The sequence below is a fragment of the Cyclopterus lumpus genome, chromosome 4, assembly GCF_009769545.1.
Source record: "Cyclopterus lumpus isolate fCycLum1 chromosome 4, fCycLum1.pri, whole genome shotgun sequence".
Lineage (NCBI taxonomy): Eukaryota > Metazoa > Chordata > Actinopteri > Perciformes > Cyclopteridae > Cyclopterus > Cyclopterus lumpus.
Window position 1 is genome coordinate 25,400,141 of NC_046969.1, and position 25,674 is coordinate 25,425,814.

The window sequence follows — 25,674 nt, forward strand, 5'->3', positions numbered from 1 at the left end:
TAATATTGAATTGTTTTTGTTGCTGCCGTTTTACATTCCTTATGATGCAGATTTTTTTTAAAAACAAACAAAGATGGCACGACGTGAATGTACGACCGTGTTTCGTTTTGTGTTACGAATTAAACTTTGTTGTGCATCTGTGTGTCTGAATCCTTGAAGAAACATCGGCTTGTTAGCACGGCATCTCTGGAGCAAAAACAGATTGTTATACCCCCCCCCCCCCCCCCCCCCCCATACTGTATTTTTATGCACAATAAAAGCCCAGCTTTTCACCGATTGCACACAGACACAACCGTCTCCGCCGGTCCCGAGCAGCCAAATCCCTCTGCTATTTCCTGTTGGCTTTAGGACCATTCAGAGCCGAGGGAGACCTGGTTTAAATCAACATGACCAGTACCGACCGGGGCGGGGAGTGGGAGTGTGGGGGGGAGTGTGTGTGTGTGTGTGTGTGTGTGTGTGTGTGTGTGTGTGTGTGTGTGTGTGTGTGTGTGTGTGTGTGTGTGTGTGTGGGGAGGGAGGGGGGGGGGGGGTCGACCCGGACGGCAGTGACAACGGAGGCACCGGGCCGAAGAGAGATTCTTCTGCCGGCAGCCAGTCAAAACGTGATCACCGGCCGCACAATCCGTGGCCCTCCCGGCCTCCTGGTTTCCAGAGGCGCCGAGCGTGACAACACGCGTGAACTTGTGTGTGTGAATTTGTGTCAGTGTGTGTGTGTGTGTGTGTGTGTCCTCTTCATCAACATCATCCTTTATTCTCCCCGTTGACTCTTTTCTGTTTGAGTAGTTTAGATCGAGATAGCTTTCTCGTAGCATGACACAGCAACACGGAGAGTACACATTATATATATATATATATATATATATATATATATATATATATATATATATATATATATATATATATATATAACCTAGTACAAGGCAGATTAGCTGCTGACTTTCCTTCTCTTGGCCTAATTCTCAAAACAGCTTCGCACACACACTTTAACCGACAGTACACTAAGTCCTTCCTTAATTGTCTTAAATTAAAAAACTAGAACTCGGTCACCGGGTCAAAAGACGGAAAGAGACAAAATCGGTTGATCAAATCCTGAAGCTAAAAAGAGAGAAGCTAACGAGAGAGAATCCAGGACCCACATGGGCAGAGAGGTGGATTGTGGGGCAGGAAGAGCGCCGGCCAAAGGCTTCGGCAGTAAAAAGTAGGCCAGCGCATCTGCCAGGCAGACAAAAAAAAAAAACATGTCGTCACCGCTCAGAAGAAGTGGTGGGGGGGGGGGGGGGGAGCCTCGGAGAGAGAGATAGAGATAGAGATAGAGACAGAGACCTTCTGGGCTGGCGTGTGCGTTCGGATCTTCCTCAACATCGAAGCACAGAGAACAACGTAGAGCAGCAGTTTGTTTTTAAAGCCTGCTGATCCTCCGTAATCCTCCCAACTGGTGAAACGCTCTCCGACGAGACCGCGCTAACCTTTCTGAACCAGAGCCGACCGACCGGCCTTATTTAACATTATTCATAAAGAGCCGTTTATCAAAAAGTCCATTCTTAGGCATTTGTTGCTGTTCGCCATCAAGCAGATCAATACACCCACAGAGTAGCCATGTTTTTATGAGAGACTTCACTGGAGGGATATTTCACGTATAAACATGATGGATGAGAACGAACGTTTTCTACATCGATGCTGCAAACACATTAGCCCCATTAGCATTGCTGCCGCTAATGGGATCGGAGTGGTGGGTGTGACTGGTGGTTGAGAGAGAGAGAGAGAGAGAGAGAGAGAGAGAGAGAGATATAATTGCAGGCAAGTTTTAAAAATGCCTGCATTTAAAGTGGTTGACAATGTCAGGTTGTATTAATAAAGCGGTGTTCAGGCAGTGCCAACAAACAGATGTCTCGCGTTCAGTTCAAACAGAACTCGATTGGTCGCTTTCCAACTATTCCTGTTAACGCGCCATTAGGACTGAACACACTGGCTCCGCCACAAGCAGGCGAACAACAGAACCACTTCATCCGGTTTTGGCCCTAAAGCCAAATAATCACAGTTTGATGAACCACTTGAGCTCATCTCATACAGTATGTAAACGAAAAGACGCCCACGCTCTGTCACACAGCAGTTTTAAGCTACTCCTTCGACGCCGTCGGCTCTGTGACGCACGTAAATCCTCCAAAGTTTACACGGGAGTCAAGGATGTAGAGTGTGTGTGTGTGTGTGTGTGTGTGAACGGACACACACACCGAGTAAGCCAAGTCACCTGGGAGGAAGAACGACTGCTAACGGGCCAGATACCTGCTGACGTTGAGGACATGTACCTCCACACCTGAACAGTCAGGGCTACGTGGGGTTCAACTTAAAATACAACAACAACAACAAATGGTGCGTACATTAATTACACTATCAAAGAGCAATGAAAACCTTTTAAGAGAAGGTCTGAGCAGAGACCCCATGAAGAAGAAAGAGGATCAAAGGAGGTTTGGGAATCTGACATCAGGATCATGGGCGCGGGAACAATGGAGGACGCAGTCATGTGACGTAATGTCATTCGATAGGGAAAAGCCACTTAGTCCGCGTGAGTTAGCGTGCCGAGTACGTACGCATGGCCTCGGCACAGCGGGAGAACCAAAACTCATTCAACTTTCACCGCGGTACACAATGTACCCGACCGGCTGCGGCGTGGTGAAGAGAGTACATTTAACATACATTGTCCAACGCAAACAGTGGTCTAAACGGCACATTAAACAAAATTATATATATATATAAATATATATATATATATATATATATATATATATATATATATATATCATTAAACAAAATTATATATATATTTTTTTTAATTATATATATATATATATATCATTAAACAAAATTATATATATATTTTTTTAATTATATATATATATATATATATATATATATATAAAATTGTATTTTTTTTAAATATAATTATATTAATTTAAAAGAAAATATATATATATTATATACATAAAAGAAAAATATATTATATACATAAAATATATATATATATCATTAAAAAATTATATATAATGTTTTTAATATATACATAAAGAATTAAGATTTAAAAAATTATATATATATATATATATATATATATATATATATATATATATATATATATAAATAAAACGCCCATTCAATTCCAATGTCCATTATAAATCAAATTATTTTGCATAATAAGATAAATTGGATCTTGCATTCAGCCGGCGGGTTGAGGAAAGTAGATTTGATGGTTATTGGTGCGACTTTACGCTCAAGCCTCGTAAAGAAACGTGCCATTATTGGCCTTAGTACACAATGTTCTCTCAACAATGGACATGGGATCTCTTTCTGTACGTCGCCCTCACCCAGACAGTTAAAGAGGAGGAGAAAAGGCACAAAGTCACATACGAGACTCAACCTTCGGCAAAAGAAAGAGAAAATAGACCCCCGGTAACGACAAGATAAACAGTGAAGAGCAGCGAGCCGGGGCGGGGGAGGGGAAGAGAAGAAACCAGAGCATTTTTAAGAAAGAGGGAAACAGTGACTTGACAGAAAAAAAAATGGAATTTAAAGCAAAAGCAACCCCTGGTTTTCGTGTCATGAAGCCATCAAACAGCATCCAGCGATCGGAAACGTCTGCAGAGACGAGACAAACGTCTTCATGCCTTAAATGTCTTTAGACTCCTAACGTACAATTAAAAACCTGGTAAACAACTTGCATTGTTCATCGCTTCTGGAGGAAAATACGTTCAGTGCACAACCACACACACACAAAAAAAAGGAGCTGGAACTGAACGTTTAACTCCTTGTCCTCGTCTCGTATACATCATGTCTCCACCTTTAAGACCCCCCCCCCCACCCCCTCAGAGCAACGCAGTAAACGGAGGCATTTATTCCTCTGTAGCCTCCGGCCCGCATTTAACTCTCACTGACTTTCTGACTCCCGGAAAAAAGTATTACGCAAGCGACGGGATCCTGGAAAGAAGAGCCTGCTGACCAGAATGCAAAGGAAGGGTATCTTCTATCGGAGGACCTTTGAGCTAAGTGGTCCATCGCAACAGATTCCTAGTTATGGAAGTTTATGAAAAATATGGAGATGTGCAGGTCCACAAGATCTCTTTTGGAGCGGACTGACCAATGCTTTGGGGCATAAGGAAGTAAGAGACTAGATGGCGTGAGATAATAAGAGGATGCTCGATCCTTTCACATCTGCTTTTTGTTTCTATTTTAGGCTCCAGTAAGTTAAGAGACAACGCAGGCTAATAAAAGTCTGGCTTCACACACACACACACAAGGAATTTGCCAACCACAGGAAGAGAAAAGTACATTTAAAGAAAACGAGTAATTATTGCAAGAATCAAGAAAAGATGAATAAATAAGAAATCTACAAGAAAAATTTGAAAAAATACACTTTAGATCAATGGAAAAAATCAAATTTTTAAATCAACATATTGTAATAAACAATTTCAATATTCCAATTCCAGCCTCTCTAATACATATGTAACTATATATTTTTGGGTTATTGGGACTTTGTTGAATAAAACAAGTTTGGTTCTGTGACGGTCATTTCTTGTTTTATTAACTAGTGCTTCTCACTATGGGGGTACGTCAAGGCATTCCAAGGGGTACGTGAGATTATTATTTAAAATGAGCATCCATTCAAAAATAATCCTTTAAAAATAGTAATTTAATAAATATTCAATAAAGTATAAGTTCATAAACTGAATAGTATATATATAGCTGATTTAATATAGGATATATATATATATATATATATATATCCTATATTAAATCAGACACTGAGGGCACAGCGCTGTGTATTACATATTCTTTTGCCCTGGTCAGGGGGGGCACATCACTATAAGGAGCTTGAGAACCAGTGCCTCAGTGTGCACATTTCACCCAGCGATGGGGGGGCTGGCGGCCCGTCATGGCCACCGGGCAGGAACAATGGGTTTTGCTCTCGGGGTGCCAGTCCAGCTCTGTCTCCTCACATAATAAAAACCAGCGCTGCCAGCCTGCAGAGCTTAAACTCTGCTACAACAACAGAGACACGGACCCGGTCACCGAGCCTCCGGTCACCATTAAACAGGAAAAGGGAACGTTTTATCACGACGTCTTTAAAAATCACATTTACAGGACTCAAGACGAATGGAGGACGTCTTATCGAGAGGCTTTTATTACAATCCAATCGTACATTTCATTTTTTATTTATTTATTATTATTAATATTATATATATATATTGTACTTTTTAAAAGCTAAAGATAATGGCATGCGTTTGTTTTTAGTTCCTTCCGAACGATGTCTTGTGATTTTGTCTGTCAATCACAGAAATACAATTTAATAATAGAAATCTCTATTTAATAATTGAAATGTGCTGCTGATCAAGTTATTTATGTGATGTATTTTCTTTGCTTTTTTTAAAGTAAATTCTTTAAAAAAAATGCAGAATGACTCAATATCTGGTGAGCTGGAAATTAAACAGCTTTTTTTTTTAATTAATTTTTTTATAACATCTAGGTCAAATGTCATGTTTGCTCTGACAAACAACCCCTCTGGCTTTTTTTAAACATTTTTAATGTGTGAAAACACATCCAATTCCCCTTGTTTGTTTGTTTTATAATCAATGCTTTAAATTCCTATATGTGGAACAAGTACCGTGGCTAACATTTACTTAAGAGTTGAGATCTTTACTCAGAAGGTTCGCCAGAGACGATAAGAACAGAAGCCAATCAGATAACCGCGTCGTGACAAGCCGCAACATGCAATGACTGTGATCATTATCTATGATGAGATCATTTGAACTGAGATAATTTTATAGGACGCACGCTTGAACACGACATCATGAAACCATGCACGTCTCATCCGTGCGTCCACGTGCACATGACTGTACGGCGTGTCGGGGCAGACGCACGAGTGGGCATTAAGGCGGTTTTTACGACATCTGCGACCCTATTCACATCAAAAAGATTTCCTCAATGCCTCCATGTTGGGTTTTGAATTGCACCTTTTTCATTCTCTTTTGACCACCTTCACATGAATTTAGAATAAAATACTCAACATTTGTGTGTCCACCTTCACATGAAAGGCATTACCAGAACAACAACAAAAAGGGGAGTGGTCTGGCGAAGAGGAGCACAAAAAAAAGAAAGAAAAAGAAAGAAAAAATAAAAAGGGCGTGTAGACGCCAGCACATGCTGCAAATCACAGCAGCCACGCGGCATCGCGGGTCCATAAAGGTCACGAGGGAGCGATGAGTCGACGAGCTTCAGGGGAGAGGCTTCAAGGGAGCAACATGGTGGGCTTTGGTTTCGCTGCCATTTCACCTTAAAAGTTCAAACGTCCCGTCTCTCCTTTCACGGCTGGAACAGCCAAAAAGAATAAAAACACACCCGCGGGGTCGTCTCCGTTCCCTGCCGTCCGTACAATTGACAAACAAATAGATTTTTAGATGTCACTTAAAAAGCTACGCGTGGCCATGAATCCAGTCGGTAAACAGGAGTAGAGGAAGAGGGGGTTGCGAACACCACAAGTCATCGAGTTTGTGTTTAAATATTTCATTCATGCCAGCGTGATGAAGGGAATATTCAGGGGAGAAGCAGACAGCAGAAACAGCTGATCAGTCACGTGGGTTAAATGTCTGTTATCCGTTTCGCATTTAGCGCATCAAATCAAAACCACCTCAAGTGAGCGTAATACATGTTTGTTGCAGATCCACTTATGCAACAGTTGCTCCCAAAAAGGGGAACGTTTACAACGTGGTCACCGAGGACAGGACGCATGGTTCTTTTGACGAGAGGGTCCTCTAACTTCGTCCTGTGCACCGTGCTCACATGGCCTTTGAGCAAGCTTTAGAGGACACCGATCAGACACAAGGACAAGACATATTAAACCGTTGCTTTCTCAAAACATTACAGCGTGTGTGTGTGTTTGTAGTGAAAAGGGATTTAGAGGGAGGGACACACACACACACACACACACACACACGCAAACACACGGTTGTGAAATCCCGATCGGGCAGCAGAGTGTACATAAAAAAGCGCCTATAGACCGCCTCATCCTATAGATGACCTATGAGAGGGAACCGGTTGGACAAGCTGAACCATTTGGTGTTTGGTTACGGGACTGGTGTCAAAACATCCAGCGCAAACATGGAAACACCTCTGGTGGTATGACGAGCACCCAGCAAAAGACACCCGGCAGTACCCTCGAGCCCTTTCAACTGCTTCGAAGTCATTTAATTACATGGAAGACTAATAAAACAGGAAGAAATAATAACTGAGTAGCACAGCAATCAGGCGAGTCAGCAAAATATGAAGACGTCCAGCTGGACGGAATTATCTCCATGAGAGCTAATCGTGTTTCATTATAACAATAATCTTCAAATGGCTGTGAAACTAATGAGCTTATGGACACGCTCCTGGACAAACGCAATCACAAACCCAACGGAGCATCTTCCCCTTCTCGGGGTAGTTTTTTGCAGAACATTAGAATTAGCAGGAAGTCGCCAGCTATTTGAGAGAAAGTCCAACAAAGTGTTACGGGCAGAGAAGAATGCCAACACGCCGCCACACTGCGCCGACGTCAGGGAGTTGGAACAATTCCTAACTGTAATATGCACGTGGGAGACTATCATTAGTGACAATTACCGTGGCTGGAAATGTGTGCATCCTCACACGGAAAAGTACACACACACACACACACACAAACACTTTCTCCAGCGATGCCTGAGCTAGCTCACCGTGAACACAGCGAGTTGCACGGCACACATAAAATATTCTCTGCTGTGCCTTTAAATAAATAAAGACCTCTAGCTGAGCAGCTAGCAGATTTCATCTATCAAATAAAAAGCATGGAACCTGGAGACGGTTATTTAAAAACAGCAGGGGGGGGGGGGGACAGAACGATGCACTCTCACAGCCTCGAGCCTCCCAACACAGAGCGCCTTTCTGCCTAAAATTACAGCTGCCTTGGAAACCTTCAGACTACTGCAGGGACTGCATTCCCTGTTCCCAACGGGAAGTGTGAGAGCTGGCACCGAGGAGCGAGAGGCCGACGGCAGCACGCTAAAAAAAAAAGAAGAAGGAGTTTGCATTGTTATTGAGTCCCTGCGTGCGTGTGGTGGCGTGGCCATTAGTTCGTTTGGTGGAAAGTAGAAAGAGGGCACAGAGGTTTTAACACATGCAAGGCTGTCATCACAAATAGCTGTTACCTTAAGGGAAGGACGTCTCGTTCGTGAATTTTAAAATCAATACTCCCTTGGAAGTTTTTCTGGAATTTAAATGACCAGCTACGAATGTGTCGGTATCACGTTTCCACTTCAGGAGGCCGAGAGCAGAACGCTGCTCTCGGGTTGTTCTTTCTACTTTGTTGGCCTGCTATAGGCACTCTAAATATTATCTGAGCAACACCTGTACTCTTTTGAAATAATCTAAAATCAATGGGAATGTGATCATTCTTCAGAAGGAAAAATTAATAAAAATAAATTAAAGAGTACAGTACAAACGTTACAGACTGAGAGACTAAGAAGAGAATTTTTACCAAGGGCTGTTTCAGTGAGCTCCTATTTCTCTCTTAAGTCGGACCAATTATTTAGACTCATTTTAAACTACTTTGCTTCCCTCTTGCAAATTCCATGAAGCTACTACACCAGAGACAGTGTTGCTCATTGATTGCGCCCTTACATAAATCTCATTCTCGTCACGCTCAATTAATAATGGGCATTAAAAGTTTGTTTTACGATGCTTTGGGGGATCATTTCTTTCGAGATATTTGGAACAAAATCATCTGACCCTCTAAATTGGGGATTTGTCATCACGGACAAATTGACTGGGACATTAGAGAAAGACGAAACAGTCCGCAGGCCACACGATGAAAGGTTAGCTCCTCCTGAGTCACCAATCTGGTTAAAAGGAGGCATGTCAGCCGGCCTGATAATCCCATTCCACAAAACCCCTGCGTATTATTGTTACCTGCTCCATGCATGCACTTTGGAGCTAAACACACCATGTCTTATAACCAAACTTGTTTACATTACATACATGATCTGTTAAATCTGTAGAATTTTGCTTGTCACAGTTATGTATCCTGTATCTCTACACTTATTGGTTGATAAGTATTCCACTTTTAACTATTTATTAGGTAGGCTGACAACAACAACAGAAATAGCTTGATTGTTTTTATTTCTTATGATTACAATAGGTTAAAATATGATGCCCAAACTAACTAAACAATCTAAAAGACATCAGTTTGAGATTTACTAGCTAATAACGTGGTATTTCCCAGATGGATAAATCCATTAATTCATAAATAACCCACTGGGAAATTATAGTTACAATGGGTACCATTATAAATCTCAAAGAGAAAAGCAGCTTGGCACATTCATCACTTCTTAGTTGTCGTTTTTAAAACGTTTTTTTACGTTACCAGCCATGAGATAAGTCACGTTTTCATCCACAGCCCATGTTTAACTGGTTTTGAGGTTAGCTAGCTTAAGCTGCTATTCAACAGCTGGCTAGCTAACCCACTTCAAAACATTAAAAAAATGAAACAAACAACAACAAACTTTATCAACCAGTTGTGTCAAGTGCCGACCAATAAAAAAATTTTTTTTTAAAACCATGCAAAAAGCTCCTCTCTTCGATCACGTCACAGCAACTGGCCGATAACGCTAGCCGTGTGCGGCGGAGGAGTCACTGAACACCGATGACAGGCGGGTGTAATGCGGCAAAAAGACGGACCGCTGAGGTGGGGGGGGGGGTCGTCGTTAAACCGCGGCTACTCCCATCAAGTCCGACTGTCATCGGTATCCGGTTACGGAGGCTTCGTGAAGATGGAGACGTCGGAGGTTAGCTTACCAGCACAGGAGAGCTACAACGAGGCACACCAACACAACGCGCAGCCTCTTCATTATCTTCCAGCGGGGACCAACATCCTCGCTCTTTGGGGGGGGGGGCGGGGGGGGGCTGAGGGGGTTCTAGTCTCTCACGGCGACACAATACACCGAAGACACGCTAACCAACAACTGTCTTCTGTGGCTAAAACCTACACTTAAAGCAGGCTATTTATTTTCATTGTGCGGCGTATTTTTGAATCCGCTTCCTCTGGCTGGGCTCGATCAGCAACTGCTGTCGAGGAGGCAGCGGTCCCTCAGTATGTTCAACTCCTGCCCCGAGTCTGACCAATCAAATCGCGGCTGTGGATTGGTCGACCAATCAGAGGCGTGTTCAACCCCCCTCCCCCGTCTGACTAATCGAATCGCTCGCTGTGCGTTTTGTCGACCAATCACAGGTGTGTTCAACCCCCTGTGCCGTATCTGACCAATAAAATCGCAGCGTGTGGAAACGTTGACCAATCATAGGAGACCCCCCCCCCCCTTGGACTGAGGATGAGCTGGAGCCGAACCCGTCACCTATAACCTGATAAGTAAACCACTAAAGTACGCAATATTCAAATGGTATTGCTCAATCGTCTGATGTCAAACGTTTCAGTACAAATGACTAACGCGGAAACCTTTGATTTTGTAAATGACAACACACGTGGAAGTCCAAATAACTTTATGAGGTGCGCAGTGAGGAATGTGAACATTGTGTACTCCCCCCTGGAGTACATAAATGGATGTTTAAGACCACCTCGAAAAAGGGTATTTTAAAAAACATTCGTCGTTAAGCGCCGATTGTAATTGTATTATCTGTATCGTGTATTTATTATATCAAAAATATCATCTATCTGTCATCATCGATCAATGTAATGTTCATGTTTCATTGAATGGGTCAGAAACTTTGGCTGGAAATCCAGACACAATATATATTAATTAGTTAGCATGGAAACACATTGAACCCCCAAAAAACAAATCTATAGATGTTTATTTATATATTGTCAATCCACTCTTTTTTTTCTATAAATGTGTAAATTGTATTGGGAAATACATTTTTGTTTATTAAAACAAATGTATTATTTCTACTTTTACTATCTACAGTGTCTTCTGTGTATCTATCCCATGTACTGTGTACATAAGAGGGTTTACGAGCACTACATATCCCAAAATGCAGTTCGCGAAAGCTAACTAAATATATGCCTCCGCTGTCTAATATATTTTAAATTATACATATATTATAATAATCAGAGTAACGCAAAACAAAACGGTGAATGGATCCGACATTGTTCGAAGTGACAAACTAAAATGCGTATTTATTTTTTTTCCTTCTTCTTTTTTTTAAACAGGCGGGGTCCTGAGGCTTAAACAGCCGTCAGTACAAAAAAAAAGTGAGGAGAACATTTCCAACAGAAGTGAAGTTTTTTTTTTTTGCGTGTGTGTTGTTTAGCTAGTTCGCGAACGCGCTTAACGTAAACGGCCGTTAGCTGCCGTGACACCGTCGACACGCGCAAGCCACTTTTTTTTTTTCGCCATGGAGGTCGTCCGCGCGCTCGTGTGCCTCCTGGCCGTGTTCGCCGCTCTCGCCTCGGACAGGTTCGTGGCGCTGGCGTCCTTCTCCCAGTCGTTGGACAGCGACTTCACGTTCACGCTGCCCGCCGGTCGCAAGGAGTGTTTCTTCCAGACCATGAAGAGGGACGCCTCGCTGGAGCTCGAGTATCAGGTCATTTATACACGCACGCACACACGCACGGATGACAGTTAAACACCCCTCAAAACTACCTGTCTGCCAACCTCAGTGGTGACACCCAAAGCGAGGGACAACACTGACACATTAAAGTTTTTTTTATTTATTTATTTAAATTGTGCATGTCGTGGTTTTTATTAATGCAAATACTTTTAATGTTAAATGCACATTTGCTTTCCTATTGAGAAATGGAGCTCACACACACACACACACACACACCTCGAGGAAACCTGTTCTGCAGGTGAGACTCTTGACTTTTGTGTCGATAAAAGGGAGACTATGTCAGGGAGTTTCTCACTCCCACGCCTTTTGTTATTTCTGTCATAGTGTAACCTGGTGGGAAAATGCATCCAGGAGCATTCTCTCTTTCTCTCTCTCTCTAATATCGTCTCTCTCTCCCTCCCCCCCCCCTTTTTTTAATTGACATCTCCGTCCACAGGTGTTGGATGGCGCAGGTCTCGATGTGGATTTCCTCATCACCGCTCCTTCTGGCCAGGTGGTGTTCAGTGACTACCACAAGTCGGATGGGGTGCACACGTGAGTCAGGATTCAAAGGATCTTTATACAACACGGGGGATTGCGCAACGGTAATGCAGTCGTGGCCCATTTTGTAAAAAAAAAAAAAAAAAAAAAAAACCTGCGTCATACATTCCTGTAGTGATTTTAAAAAAAAAAAAAAGAATACAAAACTATTCTCCGGGGCAAGACAACATGGCCGACGAAAGAAACATTGCCCATCGGCGTTGACACTGTTTTCCCCCTCCAGCGTCGCCGACACCGAGGACGGAGACTACATGTTCTGCTTCGACAACACGTTCAGCTCCGTCTCCGAGAAGCTCGTCTTCTTCGAGCTGATCCTGGACAACATGGAGAGGGACGACGAGGAGGTGGAGAACTGGAAGGAGCACGTCCAGGGAACGGACGTGCTGGACATGAAGCTGGAGGACATCATGGTGAGGAGGGGAGTAGGGGAGGACGGGCTGCCAACTAAATGCCAATCAGTTCAAGGGGAAGTCGCCCTGCAGCCGCTTTCAGCTTGTTTGTTTGCACCGGTCTTCCCTGATCCACTGACCAAATGGTGCAGAATGTGTTCTTTACAATAATGTAAAGACCCCCCTCAGCTGTGAGGCAGTAGGCATAAATTATGCATTAAAAACTCAGGACAATGTCACAAGTTGTTGTGAACTCTCTCCCATTGGCTTGAGGGCGGCCAATTGTCTCGGCTTGCGCCACATCAGCCTGCAACGCCCCGTCACCAGCAACGGCCTTTGAAATTGGGTGAGAAGTCGCATGAGCCTCGCTTCACTTACTCGCTGGCTTTATATTTATAAAAAGGCAGGAAATGCATCTCCCAGCTGTGCAGGAAGTAGTTTGTTTTGTTTTTTTTTTCCACAGAAGACGGATCACACCTGACCTGTTTACAAACTCCTCACGGCCCTTTTCAGAGCTGTAACCCTCATGTTGATCACGCTGCTTTGCATTTAGTGAGTTTAGTTAATCGTGTCAATCTTACTCCTCTCTCTCTCCACCCCCACCAGGACACCATCAACAACGTGAAGGCCCGGCTGGTCAAAAGTGTGCACATCCAGACGTTGCTGCGGGCGTTCGAGGCTCGCGACCGGAACACCCAGGAGAGCAACTTCGATCGCGTGAACTTTTGGTCCGTGGTCAGCGTCGTGGTCATGATGTTGATCTCGGGGGTGCAGGTCTACCTGGTCCGCTCGCTGTTTGAAGACAAGAGGAAGATTCGTACATAACGCCAACCTCAGGACACACACACACACAGAGAGAGAAACTAACACACTTGCCCTCGGATACATTTCTATTTTTCTTCCCGCAGATCTTATGACTTTTAACATAAGATGTCATTAACACACACACACACACACACACACACATTGACATTCTTGACCACAAAATGCACCTCCGTTGTTGCTTCGGGAACAACTTGTTACCATCACCTCCACTTCTCAGACTCTCTCTCTCTCTTTGCTGCAGACAACAAGTCTCTGGGTCTCTCTCTCGTAAAACTACTTCGCTTCCACAGACTCTCCTCAGAAAGCGAGAAGAACGCTTGTGATGTGGTTGTTTTTCTAACGGAGCCTTAAGTTACAACAACAAAAAGTCCTCTTTCCTTTTAGACATGTTTTTATTTTAGATGAAGAAATGATACGGTGTCTGAAGGAGTTTGTATTTCTGCCAATTAAGAGTGGGAAGTGCAGTAAGCGAGTATTCCCCCTTTTTTTTTTAAAAAGTACTTACACCCATAAATGTAGCTTTTTGTGCGTTACTATGACGACTTGGTGGTCTTTCAATGCGTCTTCCTTTACCGCGGACGTTTGTCCTCCAGGAAATCAGTCCCACCTTCCCCGTTCACGCCAATACTGGAGGAGGAAAGGAATCGAGGCGTCTCCTTCTCTCCTCCTCCGGGAAGCCCTCGGTGCCGCTGACGGGTGTCCGCTTACAACTTGGTCGCTCCTCTCGTGGCCAAGTCTATTCGTGTCTCGCCGACACCTGGAAGGTCACGCCGCTCGGTCGAGTCCGTTTACTGCGTCTGCATTTTCTTTTCTCCGTTTTTTTAAATGCTTGTATCTCTGCGTTCCTGTTTTACGAGCCAACACCCGGGACGACATCGTGGGCCCCATTTTGCATCCCGTTTAGGATCATCTGAGCCCCCGGTTTTGTTCTGTCGTGTGAGTGAAGGAGCTGCTCGAGACGTTTTTTCTATCATTTTGTTTTCTTGTGATTTTTTTTTATTTTTTTTGGAGGGGGGGGGGGGGATTTTGTTCCTTGTTCGGGGTTCACACTCGGTTCCTCACCTCAGCGGCTGGAAGCTGCATGTTGCCGTCTGCTGTAAGACAAAGAGTCCGCGGTGAGTTCATGTCTGCAGAATATGCGTCGAGATACTACAGGCAACAAAAAATAGTGTTTTGGTTTTTTTAATGCACTGGTGAATTGAGATTTTGGGCTATTTTTCTTCCATAACATGTCTTTCAAAATGGTGGAAAGAAAACATCCAAAATACACATTTTATTTTACTACTTTCGTCTCTAGATTTCTCAGAAATCAACTCGGGAAGTTTCATGTTTATTAGTTTTTTGTTTTACCTTATTCACCTGAAATGTATGTAATTTAAAAAAAAAAAAAAAAAAAAAGAAGGTTTTTACAGAGGGGTTTGTTCATACAACATTTTATGAGACAGTATTTTCTGATTTATGGCATGGCACAAAGTTTTGAACCTGGCTTTATCCAATGTTCAGATTCATGTTCTGGAAATGTATGAAAATTAGCACCTATTCAACCTTATTTGCATACAAAATGTAAACGTTTAATGGTGGTATCGATAACGTTTATATTTTCCACCTGTAATGTCTTCCTTCAACAGCCTTGTGCAAACTTTGAGCAGTCTGTTTTGAAACGATAAAGTTTGTTCATATTGTCGGTGCCTGGAATGACGTCGAGTTTGGTTTTAAGGAATCATCCTCGGTGCTCACGACCATCATGGTGGGATTCAGTGTTACATTTAAAGTGTGTTGAGATTCTAGAAGTGAGGGATTTATTTTAAATCTGTTCGACAAAAATAAAAATACATATTTAAAAAAATATTTCTAAGTTACTGAGTAAGAGATTAGATGAGCTGTCAATGTACTTTTTTTTTTTTTTAATTTGTACTTCCCTAATGGCGCCAAGGGGGTAATGTGATATTTATTCAACTAATGTACGGTAGTTGCAAATGTGTATAAATTAAAACAATCCTCCATTCTTTCTGACTTCTGTGTGTTCTTACTCCCTTGAAGTATTTGTACCGCGCCTCCAACTGTTTTGTGTAGATACCTTTTTTCTTTTTTTTTTTTTTTAGGAAAGCTCGGGCTTCAATCTGCCGCCGGCTGCATGCAGAGCTGTGACCTTGAGACACTCCCTTAGTCTGGAACCGGGTGATGCTGGTGGAGCCTTTGGTTTACCGGCTGTCGGAGGTCGAGGCACCGGGACGCCGCCGCTTGAGAGACTAGAGACGAGGTCATCGGTGAATATCGCGGTCGACATGCGTGACGGTGCAGCGTTCATGGGACAGATTGAAGAAAGTACTCTAGAAAATAGACACGTGCAGTCAAAGGAAACGGCGTCTCTTGTCTCAGAAGTTCTGAAAGGAGCCCGATGGGGATGGGTTTTAATCCATTTTCCAGTTTCTTTGCAATTTTTAAAACAATTTATGAAACTCAGGCCTTCTCGAGACACACAAAACAAAAACACAAGTTCTTACATCGCTTGCAAAAGCAAACACTTAAATTTACACACAATCTGCAGAAAAAGTTATTTCCACTGAGCCAGAGTTACGTATTTTCATTTGTACGCTGTAAATAAACAAATATGCACATATGCAATGTGTTTATTCTCATTACCAGTATCAACAAACTTTAATAACAGTATAATGCACGTACGTTACTCTAACTTTCTCCAAAATTGGCCTCCATTGTTGTTCACACTGAAGAGAATCATATTTATCAAGACCAAGCTCTGATTTCTCAGAGATCATATTGGTTGCAGGTGTTTTCACAGATGCATTCTGGGTGCAGGTGATGGTAGATGTGGGCAGTTATTTGCAAATGGCAATTCCATCTCCATCTTGTTAAAGTCTGCAGCAAAAAAAAATTTTTTACTGGTGTATTTCATGTTGTTGTATGTCTTACTGTTGTATTTATGTCCCCGTATTTCAGGTGTACCCAATCAATGGATTTGATTGATTAATTGATTGATTGGCGTGTGATTCTTGCATTACGAGAATAAGCACATATGAGTTACCTTTTGGCGTGCACGCGGCTCTGCGGGTCGGCCGGTCTTGATGTGTCTGCGGCGAAGGGGCCTCGGATGTTCAACACGGACAGCTGGGCAAAGAAAAAGAGAAGAGAGAACGAGTCGGTGACGGGCCCTCCTGTCTTTAACAGAGCCCGCCGGCAGGGGGCGCTGTGAGCGCTCCGATGAAAGTGATTCACTTCCGGGATAATGACAGGCGGCGTTTGTAGCGCCGGCGCAGAATTTTAAAAAAGCAACAATATACCGTCGCGAGCAGGTGAGACAATTACTATTAGTATTATTAGTATTATTATTATTATTATTATTAAACATTCCTGGGGAGATTTATTTTTGAACGTATCGCCAAACGCCTTCGTGTCCGTGAACGCGCGGTGACGTCAGGCGTGTCTGGGTTTTATTCGTCGCGTGAGAAGCCGGAAGTGGCTTCACGGTTTCGACCGTTGAAAACCAGCCCGGTTAGCTAGCTAGCTAGCTCGCTCCTGGAGACGTTCAACCGGGCCGCGAACGCAACACGCGCAACAGGTGTGACTCAAAGACTTAATGACACGCGAGGCATTCACTACGCGGCGGGTAGCGCACTGGTTTGGAAGGAAACGTATTAAAACAACATTAAAAATAAACTCAAATAAACTGGCACAAACTAGTTCACGCAGAGTCTTTGTCCGTAAAGCTGATTTACGTGTTTGGTAAAATAATCGTTAATGTTGGCATCGAAATTACACCTGTTGATGTTACTTAAAGCAGTGGATACGTACACCACATCTACATGTTCCCCCGCTAGCTCTCACACACACACACACACACACACACACACACACACACACGCAGTTCTTCTTAGTGATTTATGAATGTTCATAAAATAATTATAAAAATATATATACTCCTTTAAATTGTCAGTTGTTGTCTCCAAGTAGCCTCTGATGTTATTTCCTCGACCACCTCGTGGTAATCAGTGCATATAGTATATATATATATAAAGGTGTAATGTTTCTTCATTCTAAAAATCAAGCAGTTTAATAAAAGGTGTGTTTCTGATGTTGAGTTTGGAGCAGAAGGGAAATCCTTATTAAGCATCCCAATTCTTGCTCACATATTTAAGTGTGTGTGTGTGTGTGTTCAGGGCGATGGGACCAGACGGGGCCCCGGGCCCAGCTGTGCCCTGGCGCAAGGTGCTATGGGAGCGCCAGCCGTTCCCGGACAACTACGTGGACCAGCGGTTCCTGGGGGAACTGCGGCGGAACGAGGGCATCCGGCAGTACCGCTACTGGGCCGTGGCGCGAGAGGCGGGCTTCGTTGCCGAGCAGCTGTCCTGCGTGGCCATTTTCATCACCCTCTGGCTCTACATGGAGCAGGTGAAGCTCCGGAAAACGTGTGAAATGCATAATAATAATGTATGTGAAATGCATAATTAGTCCACGTCTCCGCTGTCCTCTCGCAGAGTCTGCTGTCCCCCGAGACGCTGTTGTGGACCAGCCTCGCCTGCGCCCTGCTGGGTTACGGACTGCACCGAGCCCTGTCGTCTCAGGGCGACTCCGGCTGCGAGCGCCGGACCCGGCTGGCCGACTTGCAGAGCGCCGCCATTTTTCTCTCCTTCACCTTCGGCTTCTCGCCGGTCCTGAAGACGCTGACGGAGTCCGTGAGCACCGACACGGTGTACGCCATGTCCGCCGTGATGCTGCTGGCCCACCTGGTGTCCTTCCCGTACGCCCAGCCCTCGCCCCCCGGCAGCCTCTCCCTGAACGCGGCCCTGTTCGCCTCGGTGTGTTTGGCCTCCAGGTTGCCCGGGGCCCTGCACACCTTCGCCATGATCACCTGTGCCCTGCTGGTGTTCGCCCTGTGGCCCTGCCTGCTGCAGAGGCTGAGGGGGAACGCCCCCGGACAGTTCGCCGGGGTGTGTGTGGGAGTGTGCGTCGCAGGGGTGGCCGGTCTGGGCTCCCAGTGGCCGGGGGGAGCCGTGCTCCTGGCCCTGGCCTTGGGGAGCGTCACGTTGCTCTGCCCGCTGCTGCTGGTCCGACTGCAGGAACACAAGGACAACATCCAGGGACCCTGGGACGAGGCCGAGATCCAGGAGGAACTCAGCCTCTTCGGCAACTGAGGGGCCGAGCCAAGGGGAGCACACGGGGCAGACATTTTGAGGCGTTGCTGAGAGTTTTATACGGATTCATTTACCGGCAGTCAACTCTTTCAGCGTCGGCCATCTGTTTGGACGGCCATGACGACTTCTTATACTCTTAATGTTCAAGCTGCCGTCGGCTGCATAAGTGTTGACCTCTGAATGTATTAACGTGCTTTACTGGTCACGTTCTGATATCGGGGATGTTTTAATAATCTGTGGGAGATTTTTCTTTGTTATATGGTTGTGTAGAGTATGTTGGTGGATTAGAAACGGTGTTAAAATGAGACATTTAGATTATTTTAAAAGGGTTTTGTAATAAAGAAAAGTTTCCGGTGCTGGAAGGTATTAAATAAAATAGTTGGGGATTACCAGAAGGTCATTTTTACTACAGTGGGAGTGTAATGCGACAATAATAAAAATAATGTTATCAAAATGTATTTTCAGTGGTACATGATGCATTCATTTGAAATGTTTTCATGTGTTAATTAATGAACCCAACAGCTCCTATGGAATAATAACGTATATTACCCAGGATAACCTCTGAGATGCTTAGCAAACACGCTCCTGTTGATCATCGTAAGAGCAGGAAACCAGTAAGAGAGTTAAGAGATAAACTAGTTACCTTTATTTTCCACCCCCCCCCCCCCCCCCCCCCCGCCCCCAAAAGACTAAAGTGAACGGTGTCTTACATCAAAGTATTCACTTTAATTTTAATATCTGTAACTTGGAGCTTTTCAATATTTTATAACTTGCAATGGTCAAAATATTCAGATTTTAACTTGATGCAATTTATAAAGTTTGGTCTCCAACTGACGGAGCCCGGGAGTAAGTAATTATTTTATACAAATATTTTAATTGTGATTGTGTATTTGTGTTACATTATTTATTTCCGTCTTGTAACTTCCATTTTGTCTGCTATAATTATTATTTAAGTTACCGTGAACTTGTATTCATTCTCTTGAATAAAACATGTGCCTTTTATTTATTTATTTTTGGGTGAACCGCCGGCCATTGTTGCATTTCCGGGGTGTGCGCGCGCATCCGGGTCAGTGACGTCACAGAGGCGTTGCCCGGTTGATGAAAAACACCTGTTGAGATTGTCGCCCAGCAACTTTTCATATTAACGATGAATTTAACAAACGGGTAGAATCGATAACTCCTCGTTTCTAAAACTAAATATGTTTTTGTTTAAATAAATTAAAGAATGTGACTTCTGCTTTTTGGGACCATGTTTTTAATTTGATTTTTTTTAATGAGAAACCCATGTGAAAACAATTAGAAGTGGATACCAGAAAGCAGGAATGGAGAAACGCACGCGCAGTAGCAGCGGTGTGTGTGTGCGTGCGTGCGGGTGCATGTGTGCGTGTGTGGCCGCTAGGTGTCGTACCTTCACCTCTCCTTTCCCCGGCTTGGCTCGAGACGTGCCCGCGTGCCTCGCGGTCGTTTTTGAACGCTGCGGTGGCGCCATGAAGCAGATGAAGCTCCACTTCAACAGAGTTCAATCGGCCTCCTCTTCCTCCTCTTCCTCCTCTTCCTCCTCTTCCTCCTCTTCCTCCTCTTCCTCCTCTTCTTCTTCCTCTTCTTCCTCAGGGACGCTTGCACGAGCGAGGGGGAAGCGCGTCGTAGTTGACTGCGCGTCACTAGCTGCACGGTTGCAAATAACTTTTTAAAAATCATATTTAGTATTTTCTTTTAACTTTATAAATATATATATATATATATATATGTATAACAATTTGAAAATAATATTAGTAATAATTTAGTTTATTTAGAGAATATTTTCTTTAAGAGTGGCCCATATACACAGGGATATATATATATATATATATATATATATATATATATGTTACACTTGTAAATAAAAATAAAAAGTGCTGTAGTGCTGTACATAGGGATATATATATATTTTATATATATATATATTTTTTTAAATATATTTTTTTTTATTAACTTATATGTTATACTTGTAAAAAAAAAGTACTGTGAATAATAATGTAACTTCCGAATCTCTCTATCTACACGTATAATTAAAATGACCCGAAATGTAACTGAGATAACATCTGATAATTCATCTGCTGAATTCTAGTCAAGATAAATAAGAGTTTAATTGTGACATAACTGAAATGGAGCCCGAGGGCCCTGATGCGTGTGTGTGTGTGTGTGTGTGTGTGTGTGTGTGTGTGTGTGTGTGTGAGCTACTGACGCTATCGGCTGCTAAAGGGACTCAATGTTTATTTTGTAGAAAGTTGTAGAAACAAACTATACAACAAAAAAGTGAATGGATGGACGGCAGTCACAGAAAAACTTGAACTCATGAGAAGCAAAGTTCAAAAATAAAACCTGTTTATTCATAAAACAGTGAAAAATGTGTATTCTCTTATAGTAAAATAACTCAAGATCGGTATTTGTATTTACACAAAGTTCAGGCACTTGAGGGGAAGTCGGCAGACATTCCTGCTTTTTAACGGCCGCAAGATATTATGTACAAAACAGACTCGAGGCAGCAGCTCCCAAAGGGGGTCGCGGAGAAGCAGGATTACACATCACGCGGGTCAGCTGGAAGGACCGCTGGGGCTGATGGGTAATGGAGTTCAGAGCCGACAGCGGGACGAGCTACTTCACGTTCGGGATAGCTGGAGGATGCCTCCTGGAGAGAAGGTCAGAGTATAACATAACAATATTAATAAAACACCTCACCTGATTCCATTATAATACCGAGGAGAGACGGAAGGAAATGCAATAGATTGCTTTGTTCTTGCATTATGGACAGAGCGGAAATTAAGATTGTAATATCCACCTTTCCATTAATTTTGTTCTCCATCTTTCATTGTCCTACTGTAGAACGTCTGGTCCCTCATCATCATAATGTAGTTATGCAGCAGCTACGGCTCAACTGTGAGTTAGAACACCGGCGGGCAAAAGAAATATGAATATTTCAGCTTCGTATGCTCATTTCATCACTAAATTAATACTAATAAAAAAGAATGCATGTCTCCATCGCAGCTGCGACCTTGTGCTGGCCCTTCAGCGAACCGTAGAAATAAAATACATCAAGTGAATACGTTTAATATTATACTTCTATGGGTCTCTAACCTATTTGCTGAACCCGGGATTGTCAAGAAAGATGTGAAAACTTCAGCCAAAAAAACATGCCATGTAAAACATGAGGAATTATATGGGTTTTGGGGGAGAGAAAGATTTAAAAAAAGGGGGAATAAGCACGAGGGAATAATAGTTATTAGAGATTTCCCAAATGTCTACACGTAGTACATATTGTTTTGATTTTGCCTTCGGGCCACACGCATTTTGATTGTTGCGCAATAGATGACTTTACAATCATGAGAATGAATACGGGGGGGGGGGGGGAGACAAAAGAAAGAGAGGAACGGAAAAGAGGGAAACAAAGCGGGAAAGAACCTAAAGAACCATCGGAGAGCGCAGAGGAAACGAGGGAGAGAGAGAGAAAAAAAAGAGAAACCGGCCAAAAAGCAGGGGAGGAACCAGTGAAAGAGGAGAAGTGAATGTACAAGAAAAAAAAGAATACGGAGGAGGGGGGAGGGGGTGGATAACGGGTATTGCATGAGGGGAAACTGATGGGAGGAGAAGAGGGGAGGGGGGGGAGAGGGGCAATAAAACAAAATGCATGCTAGAAGAAGGAGGGAAGAGGGGGAAAAGGGACGGAGAGAGAGATGAAAAGTTGACGCTCCGCCTGTTGTCTCTGGCTCCGGCGGAGCGCTGCACAGAGAGAAGTCCTGTCTGCTGATGGGAAACAGAATATGAGAAACACATTTTTCCAGCAGACCCCCACCCAGCTCAAATATCAACTCCCCCCCCCCCCCCTTGAAGCACACGGTTTGATTGTTCCTGTGTGTGTGTGTGTGTTTGAGTGACAGATGGGAGGTCGCGTTAATGTAACCGGTCACATTTCAGGCCTCGGGAGTCACCTCGGCACACAGGGTGCAGCACGGTGGGGCTGGCTGGCGAGCCGCTGAAGGCCGCCGTGGCTCGGGGGTGCGGTGGGCACCCTGGGGAGACACGGGGCGTGGCCGCGAGCCCCCGACTTGGTCACGGGCGTCTCGGGGAGGGTGCTGGAGGGGAGAAGAGAAGGTTCAGTGACGTGGGGGGGCAAAAGGGAACACTTCGGTCGGTGAGTGCCTTCCGCGCCAACCTGGAGGGCCGGATCCAGGAGGAGTCCACGGGTGGAGGCAGCGGGGTGGTGCAGGTGGAGGTGGAGAACTTGGCGATCATGGCGAGGGCCTCCTTCAGGGCCGCGTGCTTGCGGAGCACCTCCTCCCGGTGCCGCTGCTGCTCCGGTGACTCATCCATCAGCGCCGAGCGTTCTCCCAGAGCGTAGAGCTGGGCCAGCAGCTCGGAGCTAATGAACTCCTTCACCTACAGAGGGGGATTATTAACAGCTGCGACAAGTCCAAATGTTAGACTTTGTAAAGTGATAGTTCACTCGGCATTTGGGATTATGGCCCCGGGAATTCTTAAAGGGACAGTACACCCCAGAAATCTTGGGAGAAAAAATGTTTGTTTTGGTGTTTGCTATGGAGATATCGTGTGTTGCTCTCCAATATAAAATGGGACTAAATGGCACTTAAAATGCATGTGGAAGAACTCAAATGTCTCTTTCCAGAAACCCTGAACCGGTTACTCAAGATAATCCACAAACCTTTTGCTGTGAGCAGTTTCATCTATTAAACTATTGTTGAAGGAAAACTGCTCACAGCTGTGGATCGATAAACAGGTCAATGAAAAAATATGGATTTGGGATTTTGGGGTGAACTGTTCCTTTATTAAAAAACAAAAAGGGACTTTCCCCTTAAAAAATGACTTTTCCAAATCGTTGGAATATGGAAATAGTGTTTCAAATGGCGAAGGCTTGTCTGACAGACAAAGAAATACAGATTCTAATGGCCCGAGTTATGGAAAGAGCAGGGTTGTTGCTTTTTAGCCAGCAACATAAGAATAATGTGAAGAAATAAAGGGGGAAAGCGTCTGGTCCGAATGCTCCTACGCTGTTGATCATGAGGTGCATAACGGTCTTTGGCATCAAGTCCTTGAAGGTCTTGTAGATGATGCTCATGTAGGAGTCCACCAGGCTTCGGATGGTTTCCACCTGACGCTCCAGCTGGGGGTCCGTGAAGTACTCGGGAGCTCCATTTCCCTGCTCGTCCACCTGGGCGACACACAGACGACACGGAAGTTGTGGATCGGCCATTTATTTTACATTTTTATTACGCTTAAGTTGAACGCTCGGTGTGTCGTCGGCCGCGAGAAGAAGTACGAGGAGGAAGAGGGAGAACGGAGGGAACGCGAGAGAGAGAGAGAGAGAGAGGGAGGTGGGCAGGAGAAAGAGGGAAAGAGGGGGAACTGCTGATTAGAAACAGACGAGGACACACACACACACACACACACACACACATGTTGTAGTGACATCATGGGCCGAGAATGCTGCGCCGAGGAGCCAACGACAGAGCGAGATGGAAGGGGTGGGAGACGGGACGGGTTCTTTCTCTTTTTTTTTCTTTCTTCTCTTTTCGCGCTTTTGGCCGAGGGGAGGAGAAGGGGGGGGGGGACACGGAGAGAAGGGCGAGGGGGGTTATGGCCGGCGTTTCTAAGAGTCAGCGAGTGCATTCGAATGCAAAAAGGTAGAAGGTGCGGACAGGTGCAGCTGGGAGGCGGGTCGGGTTGAGTTCAGTCACGTTCAGGCGGGTTCAGTCTGGTTCAGGCGGGTTCAGTCTGGTTCAGGCAGGTTCAGTCGGGTTCAGGCGGGTTCAGGCGGGTTCAGGTTCAGCAGGTTCAGGCAGGTTCAGTCTGGTTCAGGCAGGTTCAGGCAGGTTCAGGCGGGTTCAGGCAGGTTCAGTCGGGTTCAGGCGGGTTCAGGCAGGTTCAGGCGGGTTCAGGCAGGTTCAGTCGGGTTCAGGCGGGTTCAGGCGGGTTCAGGCAGGTTCAGTCGGGTTCAGGCGGGTTCAGTCGGGTTCAGGCGGGTTCAGGCGGGTTCAGGCGGGTTCAGGCAGGTTCAGGCAGGTTCAGGCGGGTTCAGTCGGGTTCAGGCGGGTTCAGGCGGGTTCAGGCGGGTTCAGGCGGGTTCAGGCGGGTTCAGTCGGGTTCAGGCGGGTTCAGGCAGGTTCAGGCAGGTTCAGTCGGGTTCAGGCGGGTTCAGTCGGGTTCAGTCGGGTTCAGGCGGGTTCAGTCGGTTCAGTCGGGTTCAGGCGGGTTCAGGCGGGTTCAGGCGGGTTCAGGCGGGTTCAGGCGGGCTGAAGGAGCGGGTCGGGGGTACTGACGGTGACTTTTCTCGGGTAGACTCCGGCCTGCAGCAGCGACGCCTTCCAGCTGTCCAACTCCTCCGGAGAGCCACAGGCCAACTCCAGGCACTTGTAGTCCTTATACACGTTCCTGCACATTAAATCAAAAACAAGACGTGTTTGTGGCCAGTAATAAATAAATAAATACACAATACAGAAATTCCATACTCGCGTGTATTTCGCCAATTGCACCGTGCCGGCACAAACATATAATAATAGACGTATAATAATCACACAACTGTACATCCCGTAAACAAATAAAGCGATAAAGACTGACCACTACGCCGCCCCCCCCCAAATATAACAAGTTTTTTTTCACACTACGTTCACAACAGACTGTCGACACTACACGTGTGGATTTTGCATATTTTGGTGATGTATGTATTCGTGTTGTATATTAGTATCTCAGGGAGTATTCGGCATGGTATTTGTGGGCGGGGTCTCTGCACTTTGTTTGAAGAAGAACTCGACACCAAAAAATGTCACCGGTGCTAATCGATTAGAAATGTTCATGGGAGCATTATCGAGACTCTTTCACATGCTTCCCAGTCCAGGGGGGGGGGTGGGGGGGGGGGGGGGGGGGGGGGGGTCAGCCTTCCCAAAAATCTGTGGTACGATCCTTTAAATGCAAAACCACACACACAGTCCAAAAGAATATACAGAGAGTTACACATGTTATGCACACACACATACACACACACACACACACACACACACAAACACACACACACACACACACACACAAACACACACACACACACACACACACACACACACACACACACACACACGCACGCACGCACGCACACAAACACACAC

General features: G+C 44.7%; 4 protein-coding genes across 7 annotated transcripts in view; 2 read left to right on the forward strand and 2 right to left on the reverse strand.

Annotated features, from left to right (window-relative positions):
- suco (SUN domain containing ossification factor) overlaps positions 1-10,124 on the reverse strand; it is a 36,115-nt gene extending 25,991 nt beyond the window's left edge. For all 3 annotated transcript variants that reach the window (XM_034530257.1, XM_034530255.1, XM_034530254.1), the window contains exon 1: positions 9,853-10,124. In XM_034530257.1, coding sequence (XP_034386148.1) covers positions 9,853-9,905 — 53 coding nt within the window. In that variant the 5' untranslated portion in view covers positions 9,906-10,124. The remainder of the gene's footprint in view (positions 1-9,852) is intronic.
- Positions 10,125-10,409: 285 nt separating this feature from the next.
- tmed5 (transmembrane p24 trafficking protein 5) lies at positions 10,410-13,906 on the forward strand. The gene is made up of 5 exons (XM_034530640.1): positions 10,410-10,637; positions 11,219-11,592; positions 12,056-12,153; positions 12,383-12,569; positions 13,155-13,906. The coding sequence occupies exons 2-5, from the start codon at positions 11,404-11,406 to the stop codon at positions 13,371-13,373; spliced, it is 693 nt and encodes a 230-aa protein (XP_034386531.1). The 5' UTR covers positions 10,410-10,637; positions 11,219-11,403; the 3' UTR covers positions 13,374-13,906.
- Positions 13,907-16,571: 2,665 nt separating this feature from the next.
- Positions 16,572-19,527, forward strand: pigc (phosphatidylinositol glycan anchor biosynthesis, class C). Of its 2 annotated transcripts, none has more exons than XM_034530638.1 (3): positions 16,572-16,684; positions 17,549-17,780; positions 17,867-19,527. In XM_034530638.1, the coding sequence occupies exons 2-3, from the start codon at positions 17,553-17,555 to the stop codon at positions 18,521-18,523; spliced, it is 885 nt and encodes a 294-aa protein (XP_034386529.1). In that variant the 5' UTR covers positions 16,572-16,684; positions 17,549-17,552; the 3' UTR covers positions 18,524-19,527. The 2 variants fall into 2 exon arrangements, with proteins under 2 accessions (XP_034386529.1, XP_034386530.1); XM_034530639.1 differs by lacking the exon at positions 16,572-16,684 and adding an exon at positions 16,742-16,950 and having other exon boundaries at positions 17,867-18,981.
- A 1,343-nt stretch (positions 19,528-20,870) lies between these two features.
- dnm3a (dynamin 3a) overlaps positions 20,871-25,674 on the reverse strand; it is a 22,310-nt gene continuing 17,506 nt past the window's right edge. The window contains 5 exon segments of the mRNA XM_034530603.1: positions 20,871-21,191; positions 22,489-22,632; positions 22,713-22,936; positions 23,565-23,726; positions 24,835-24,946. Of these exon segments, the coding sequence (XP_034386494.1) occupies positions 21,158-21,191; positions 22,489-22,632; positions 22,713-22,936; positions 23,565-23,726; positions 24,835-24,946 (676 nt within the window). The 3' untranslated portion in view covers positions 20,871-21,157.